Source organism: Rattus rattus, chromosome 3 (genome assembly GCF_011064425.1).
Source record: "Rattus rattus isolate New Zealand chromosome 3, Rrattus_CSIRO_v1, whole genome shotgun sequence".
Lineage (NCBI taxonomy): Eukaryota > Metazoa > Chordata > Mammalia > Rodentia > Muridae > Rattus > Rattus rattus.
The window spans coordinates 28,593,260-28,602,711 of NC_046156.1; the positions used below are offsets into that span (position 1 = coordinate 28,593,260).

General features: G+C 35.2%; 1 protein-coding gene and 1 pseudogene across 1 annotated transcript; both read left to right on the forward strand.

Moving 5' to 3' along the window:
* The first annotated feature begins 4,890 nt into the window (after positions 1–4,890).
* On the forward strand, positions 4,891–7,374 carry LOC116895735 (zinc finger protein 560-like). The gene is made up of 4 exons (XM_032896912.1): positions 4,891–4,899; positions 5,074–5,200; positions 6,595–6,812; positions 7,360–7,374. Exons 1-4 carry the CDS (start codon positions 4,891–4,893, stop codon positions 7,372–7,374), a joined length of 369 nt encoding a protein of 122 aa, XP_032752803.1.
* Positions 7,375–7,382: 8 nt separating this feature from the next.
* LOC116895736 lies at positions 7,383–8,048 on the forward strand (annotated as a pseudogene).
* Positions 8,049–9,452: the final 1,404 nt, after the last annotated feature.

Consider the following 9,452-nt stretch of genomic DNA (forward strand, 5'->3'; position numbering starts at 1 on the left):
ACCCAGGGCCTTGAGCTTGCTAGGCAAGCGCTCTACCACTGAGCCAAATCCCCAACCCCGTTGTCCTTCACTTTAAAGATAATATGTTCTAGCAAATGAGTGCAAAGCATACTTTTTCTTTATTCTTCTCAGTTCCTACACTCAGGATGACTTTTTTTGTGATTCCATGTAAATTTCATGATTCTATTTTTTCTAACAGCTGAGTAATACTCCGTTGTTTAAATGTATGTCAAATTTTCAATATCCATCCATTTTTAGGTATGTCTAGGTTGTTTACAGTTAGTGGTTTTTAATGAATAAAGATATTAAGAATATAACTGAGCAAGTGACCTTGATATCGAATGTAGCATTATTTGGGTTTATGCTCAAGAGTGATACAGCTGTATTTTGAGGTTTTTGTTCCCAACTGTCTGAGGAAGCATCGTAATTATTTCCTAAGTGTTTGTAGAATTTGTGCTCCCATCAGTAGTGGAAGGGTGTTCTTATTGTTTCACATCCTTGTTTTGTCACTTATTTTGTTAATCTTAGCCATTCTGACAGGTGTATGATGGAATCTGAAACTAATTTTGATTTTTGCTTCATTGAAGGATAAGGATGGTATACATGTCTTTAAATGTTCTTGGATGATTTGATATTCCTCTATTGAGAATTCTCTGGGTTTTTATCCTATGTTTTAATTGGATTGTTTGGTTTGTTGGTGTCTAATTTGTTGTGGTCTTTATATATTGTGGATAGTAGTCCTCTATTGGATGTATATTTGATGAAAATCTATTTACTTTTTTCTACCAGCCATTTTGTCCTAATAATGTTCTCCTTTGACCTACAAAAGCAATTCAGTATCCTGAGTTTCAGTTTATTTACTGTTCAAATTTGTGCATTCATGATCAGTATTCTACTTTGGAATTGGGTCTTGTGTTAGTGTGTTCAAGGCTCTTGTCTCTTTATTCTCTATAAGGTTCAATGTGTCTGGGTTTATATTGAGATCTTTGGTCCACACGGATTTAGCTTTAGTGCAGGATGATGAATATTGATTTATTTGTATTTTACTTGCAGAGATCCAGTTAGAGCAGTATCATTTTATGAAGATGCTTCCCCTTTGTTATTGGGTCATTCTAGCTTTTATCAAAAACCAAATGTCCACATGTGAGTTGATTTATATCTGGGTCTTTGATTTGATTCCATTGATAGGTATGTCTGTATTTATGCCAATGCCTTGATATTTTTACTATTATTTATCTGTTCTTCATCTTGATTTATTCGGGGCATGCTGTTGATATATTGCTTGTGACATTGTTTATTGTATTCTTAAACTGTTGTTTAGCCATCTAGGGTTTGGGTGATTATTGATTTAGATGCTCATTTATGGGATTGTCTTTTGTCAGATAGGTGTTTTATTCCTTGGCTTCTATTTCCTCTCTTGTCTTCTGACCTATGTGGTTTATATTTGAGCAGGAGTTCTAAAGCCAGGTCAGAAAGATGAGTTTGGAAGCCTGTGTGACCTCTAAAATAGGATGGTGTTTCCACCTAAGTTAGATTCTGGAATTTTTGGGGATGGTATGGCCTCTGGTTCTTCTTGGAATGTCTACCCAACTTGGGGGCTGTGATGTGGTGAGGCAGAAGGAAGGGTATACTGGGGCTAGGATGGTCAGGCAATCTGGTTTTCTGGCAGGTATATCTTGTGGTTAGACACAGATGTCTCCTTGAGGTACCTAAGAATGTTGGGGAGGTTTTCAGGGGTATTGATAACCTCTATTTGTTTGTTATAGACATAGAAACATCAGAAGTATGTTAATATTGTTCAAGGTTATATTTTTATAACCCAAGTTTCCTTAATGTTATCATTGTTTATTTTTTCTTTTGTTTTTTTTTTTTTATTAAATCTGGACTATATTTTTCTGTTTTTCTTTATGACTTTTTTCTCTCCCTATATTCTTTCACAAATATACACATTCTTGATGCTTGTAACTCTGTCATATGCATAGTAGTCACATTGTGTCTATGTGTAAACTCTTTCTTTATAATCCTATTGAGCGGTATGATTTCTACTTTGGATGTGTCTTTGAAATCAGTTTTCCGGCTATAAATTTTTGGGTATTTTTGTCTGTATTGTAGTAAATTTATGCGGTAAACTGAAATACCTCACATCTGAATAATGGTAATATTAATAAAATGTTTCTAAGGATCATTTATTTACTTCTTTATTTATTTAGGTTTGTTATATTATTGATTTATGGAAGACCTTAAATTATTAGATAGAAAATTACTATAGGGGTTGGGTAATTTGCTCAGCAGTTATTCCTCTTAATGGTGACCAGAGTTCAGATCTCAACACTGAAATTGGGAAGCTATTAACTACTCCAGATCCAATGGTTCTGACTCTCTTTTCTCTCTCTTTTGTCAGTTGTATACTGATGGAACCCATTCCATTGCACACACAAATATATACATTAAAATATTAACTTATTTTCATAGTGCTTCCGTCTTATAAGCAACTAGAAGCAAATAAATTGACTTAGGTTTATGATATCAATCATACACTAATTCTTTAAAAATCTGATACTTTCCTTTATCATAAGAAGAAGAGATATTTTAGCTATCAAAACTATGTTCTTCAATGTGGAGTTATTAGCATGATCTAACAAATTTCTCCAATTTTGATGGAGCAACTCTCCTTGTCAAATCCATTTTCTATTATTGGCAATAGAGACACCTGGAGTGCACAGTATAAATGTTAAAAGTGATTTCTTTCATCTTGGTTTTGACTATAACATTGTAGTTTTCATTTTAGGGTTGGTGTTCTATTTTTAGTTATCTCTCTGTGCCTCTTTTTTTGGTGTTACACAAAAGCAGGGGGGAGAAGGGATAGGATAGGGGTTTTCTGGAGGTTAAACTGCAAAGAGGATAACATTTGAAATGTGGATATAGAAAATATCCAATAAAAATGAATAACATAAATTTTAGTCATTTAACTCTGTAAGCAATCAATCTTCTAAGATGAAAAAAAAGAGACTCTTGAAAATCTGGCAACACTATGAGTATTACATGTAATTCAGATTTTTGAACTGACTTATAAGGACTCTCAGCCACCTTACATACATCTTTTGATTTATTTCCTGCCTTTCTTGATTTACTAGCATCAGTGTAAAATGTAGAGGCTCGGTATTGGAGTTCTCTTTATTTTATGAGGGAGAATCCAATTATTTCTTTATATGACCTCAAGCCACTTGCTTTTAGGGTAACTCTTGATATCTCTCCCCAAAAATTACTGCATGCTCTTTGCCAATGCTCATCTTGTGCCCATAATGAGCCAATTTCTTCATTAATAAAAGGTACCACAATTGGAGCTGGATCCATTTGACTCATGGTCAAAGTCTCATTTTTCCTTTTAGTATCAATTTAGAGACCTTCACAATGTAGATTTTTAGTTTCTTACTTGTGTATGTGCTAAAAATATCCATTCTAAGATATAATCTTCCCTCTGCATGAGAAGTCCTGTAGGGGAATGAGTAGAAGGAAAGATGACTAAGATGCAGGCCATCTTTGGATCAATATGATCTAGATGTATATCCTGCAATTTCCTTTATACCAAAGCTAACTCCTTCTCAGCCTCAGCTCACTGTTTCCTTGGGCTCTTTAAATCCTTATCACCTTGTAAGGTTTGATATAAATTGCTTAGCTATTGAGTGGCCAAGCTAATCATGGGCTACAGCCAGTTAATATCTTCCAGTAACTTCTGATAGTCATTAAGGGTCCTTAATTATTTTCTTCTGATTTGTATCTTTTGTGGCCTAACCTTTGCAGACTTATTTTATACCCTAAATAATTAGTAGAATCCCCTCTTTGTATTTTTTCAGGGGCCCAATTGCATTCCTTGTTGCCTAAGGAGTCAAGAGAGATTTCGTTTTTCTGTTTTGAGTGTCAGAAGGGACTGTAAATATTTACTCAGTGTTGGAGCTCTTATAGGGTATGAGGACACTTGAAGTTAAACAACTGTTTATCATTTGATGAAAAAAGCCTGGGCTGGAGAGATGGCTTAGTGGTTAAGAGCACTCACTGCTCTTCCAGAGGTCCTGAGTTCAAATCCCAGCAAACACATGGTGGCTTACAACCATCTAATGGGATCCAATGCCCTCTTCTGGTGTGTCTGAAGACAGTGACAGTGTACTTATATATAATAAATAAATAAATCTTAAAAAAGAAAAGAAAAAAGCCTACAGTGATCTGTCTCAAAAGCAGTAGAGTGAAAGTAACCCCTCCCAGAATGAATTATGTGTTTGAACACTCACCTCTCATTGTTGTATTTCTTTAATGCATGTGGAATCTTTAGTAGGTAGAGCCTTTCCGGAGGAAGTGCATCACTGGGGATAAGATTAGAGTGTCTATAGCCTCATTTTTAGTCCATTGTGTCTCCTTTTCTGTGGATGAAAGTGACCAGTCAGCTTCCATCATGTAGTCCCTTGGCTTAAATATCATTATATACTTAGTGCTAAATATCAAGATACAGTAAAAGCATTGAGGTTTCATTGCTAAGCCATTTGCTTCCCTGTTTTTTTTTTTATTTCTTTGTTTGTTTTGCTTTTCTTTATTTTGTTTGTTTTGCAGGGATGGGAACAGGGTCTTAAAAATGTATTGCAGGCTGTTCTGGATTTCATTCTATAGGCCAGTCTTGTCTCCAGCTCACTGTGATCAATCTGCCTCTTCCTTTGAGCTAATGCATGGTTAAATGCATGAACCAATTGACCCATTTGTCCATATTTTTTGGTAGTAAATTTGTTCATACCATAATGTCTCTGAAACAGACTCAGTATTGTTGAACATTTTGTTTACCTGTGTATATATGTCTGTTAATAGACATTGCCCTTGCAATACTATATATACAGGGGCTCGGAAATGACAGAGGTGAATCCTCTCTTCAGTTTCCTTCTAAAATGACATGGTGATAACACTACAATGTCCCTGTCATGGGATGTGTGGCAAGCACCAGCATTATACCAATATATTGGTAAAATTCTATAAAATTATAATACTGTCAGTATTGTGCTTTCTTAAATACACATTTATGAAATATTTTAGGAAGCAGTGACATATAATGATGTTCACATAAACTTCACTCAGGAAGAGTGGGTCTTGCTGGATCCTTCTCAGAAGAGACTCTACAAAGATGTGATGCTGGAGACTTACAGGAACCTCACGGCTATAGGTAAGACTGAATTTTCTTTCAGTTTTTAAAATATGAGGAATAGTTTTTTTCTTTTTTAGTGATGTTTTTCTATAGCTTCACTTTTGAGAATGGTAAATATTTTGGGCGTGTCCTAAGGTTCAGTGAGGATAGTAAATTAAATTATATATAATTTTAAAGAATATATCATATTTTCCTTTTAAAGAATATATCATATTTTCCCATAATATATTTTAGAATACAAATTGGGAGACTGCAATATGGAAGAACATTGTGAAAATTCTGGAATAAATGAAAGGTAAGTTTCATGTGCAATCAGATGCAAATGTGCCTCTGAGGAAAATTTTCATGTGCTTTGGAAATTTAAGAAAAAGATAACCTATATAAGCACAGGTTTAAGTATATTGATGAGTACTAAATTCTCACAGTGCAATATACCTCAGTGTGAGGCAGCTGATCTATGTTTGAAAGGCATTTCTCTAAAAAGAAGACAAGGAACCAATGGCTTAGAAGCTATCACCATTTGAATCATAGGCCCATAAGTGTTACTTGGTAGGACTACCAATCCATGTAGTTTGATACCACAGGAATCACAGAAGGTGTTCACAAAAACTAGGTGCCCAAACTATCTAATAAGCACATAGTTTATTGGGAAACTCTTGTTACTTATATACTTGTACTGTTTTCCAAAGAGGTGAAGTTGACTGTCACAGTCCAGAAGGGGATCGTTGTGTAGGAAATTTAATAGTTATATTACATCTCTAAAATGTGCAAAAAATTTAACCTGTATGAATGCAATCTGGAAACCTTTTAGTTTTCAATTCTTGCTTTAATACATATTTATTATGTCACATAGATACCAACCACATTAGCATAAGAAATATGGAAAGAGGCAGTATATGTGCCACTTTCTTTCCCAGAAAAATTAGAAGATATTTAGTTGTCCCCACTTTGAGTAGACTCAAGTTTACAAGTAATTGTGTTTCCAATGTCATTGAGAATGTTTTTTAAAACTCACACTTCATGAAAACTCTTTGAGGAGTATAAAAATTCTTCTGTTTGTCCTGTTTCACTTTGGAAATGTAGTGTGATACACATGATAGGAAAATGTTATGAATGCAATGACTGGGGTAAATATGTGATTCTTCCACTACTCTTAAAAGATGTTTAAAAAAAGTCACATGGGAAAAGGTTTCTATAAATATGAATGATGTACTAAAGGCTCTAACCATCACTGATATAATCAAAGCCACAAAAGAATACATAATGCCCTGTGACTGTAAACAATGTGATTATACCTTAATCTGTTTCCTATTTAGAATTATGCTAAATGGTAAAATTAAACAATATAGATAAAAAGGTTCTCAGTGTAATCAGTGTGGTACAATGTTTACACAAGTCAATTATCTTTGCAGGCGTGAAAGTGGTCGTCTTCAAGATAAACCTTATGAATATACTCAGTATGATAAAGCCTTCGCACATCACAGTCATCTTCAAAGGCATGAAAGAATTGGTACTGGGGAGACGCAAAATGAATATAATCAATTTGTTAAAGCTACTGCATATCCGAATTATCTCCAAATACATAAAAGAACACATATCAGAGAGAAGCTCTTTGAATGTGAGCAGTGTGGTAAAGCCTTTACATATCAGTGTCATCTCCAAATGTCTAGTAGAACACGTACTGGAGAGAAACGCTATGAATGTAATGAATGTGGTAAAGCCTTTGTACAACAGTGCTATCTTCCAGTACATAAAAGAACCCATACTGGGGAGAAACCCTATGAATGTAATGGATGTGGTGAAGCCTTTGCAAGTCAGCAGTATCTCCAAATACATAAAAGAACACATACTGGAGAGAAATCCTATGAATGTAAAGGCTGTGGTAAAGCCTTTGCTACTCAGCAATATCTCCAAATGCATAAAAGATCACATGTTGGAGAGAAGCACTATAAATGTAATGAATGTGGTAAAGCCTTTGCAAGTCAGGATTATCTCCAAGTGCATAAAAGAAAACATACAGGAGAGAAACTCTATGAGTGTGATGAATGTGGTAAAGCATTTTTACTACTTTATCATCTCCAAGCACATAAAAAGACACATACTGGAGAAAAACCCTATGAATGTAATGAATGTGGTAAAGCCTTTGTAAGTCAGTATTATCTCCAAATCCATAAAAGAGCACATACTGGTGAGAACCTCCATGAATGTAATGAATGTGGTAAAGCTTTTTTACTACTGAATCAGCTCCAAGTACATAAAAGAACACATACTGGAGAAAAACCCTATGGATGTGATGAATGTGGTAAAGCCTTTGCAAGTCAGCAATATCTCCAAATCCATAAAAGAACACATACTGGAGAGAAATCCTGTGAATGCAATGAATGTGGTAAAGCTTTTGCAACTCAGCAATGTCTCCAAATACATAAAAGAACACATACTGGAGAGAAACCCTATGAATGTAATCAATGTGGTAAAACCTTTGCACAACAGGGTCATCTCCAAGTACATAAGAGAATACATACTGGAGAAAAACCCTATGAATGTAATGAATGTGGTAAAGTCTTTGCCCGACAGAGTTATCTCCAAGTACATAAAAGAATACATAGTGGAGAGAAACCTTATAAATGTGATGAATGTGGTAAAGCCTTTACACAACAGTGTCATCTCCAAGTACATAAAAATACACATATTGGAGAGAAACTCTATGAATGTAATTAACGTGGTAAAGGTTTTCCAAGTCAAGATTATCTCCAAATACATGAAAGAACACATACTGAAAAGAAACTCTATGCATGTAAACCATGTGGCCTTTGAATATAAGAATCACCTTCGAAAACATGAAAGACCAGTTATTGAAGATAGTTAGGAGAAATTGGAACAATATCTTTCTGAGTTTGAAGCCAAATGGTCCACACAGTGTACTCTAGAATATCATTGATTATGTAGAGATAACCTGGCTCAAAAAAACAAGCAAACAAACAAACAGATAAAAAAAACACACAAAAAATGAAAACCAAATATGAAATTCACATCATCAAGAGGATTTTGTGAACAATGAAAATATGAAGCTATATAGAGAATTCATTTACAGGATATAAATCCATATAATCCTTTGAAAAATACACCAATGGCTTATGCTCTAAGATCAAGAATAGACAAATGAGACCTCATAAAACTACAAAGCTTCTACAAGGCAAAGGACACTGCCATTAGGACAAAATGGCAACCAACAGATTGGGAAAACATTTTTACCAATCCTACATTCAATAGAGGGCTAATATCCAATACATACAAGGAACTCAAGAAGTTAGACTCCTAAGAGCCAAATAATCCTATTAAAATGGGGTTCAGAGCTAAACTAAGAATTCTCAGCTGAGGAATATCGAATGGCTGAGAAGTACCTAAAGAAATGTTTAACATCATTAGTCATCAGGGAAATGAAAATCAAAAGAACCCTGAGATCTTACCTTACACCAGTTAAAAACTCAGGTGACAACAGATGCTGGCGAGAATGTGGAGAAAGAGGAATAATCCTCTGTTTTTGGTGGGATTGCAAGCTGGTACAACCACTCTGGAAATCATTCTGGAGGTTCTTCAGAAAATTGGACATTGCACTACGTGAGGACTCAGCATTATCACTCCTGTGCATAGATGCACATGATCCTCCAACATACAACAAAGATACATGTTCCACCATGTTCATAACAGCCTGATTTATATAACCAGAGAGAAAGTGTACATGTACACAATGGAGTACTAATCAGGTATCAAAAACAATGACGTCCTGAAATTCATAGGCAAATGGATGAAACTAGAAAATATCATCCTGAATGTGCTAACACAGTTACAAAAAACCACACATGGTATGCACTTACTGGTAAGGGAATATTAGCCCAAAAACGTGAATAACCCAAGACACAATCCACAGACCACAAGATGCTCAAGAAGGATGACCAAAATGTGGATGCTTCACTCCTTCTTAAAAGGAGGAACAAGAATTTCATAAGAGGAGATATGGAGACAATATTTGGAGCTGAAGGATTCAGAGAGTGCCCCACCTGGGGATCCTGACATATATAAACAGTTACCAAACCTAGACAATATTGATGAAGCCAAAATGTGCATGCTGACAGGCATCTGATATAGCTGTCTCCTAAGAGGCTCAGCCAGAGCATGACAAACACAGAGGCAAATGCTAGCAGCAAACCACTGAAATCAGAATAGTGTCCCCATTGGATGATGTAGAGAACAGATTGAAGGAGCTGAAGGG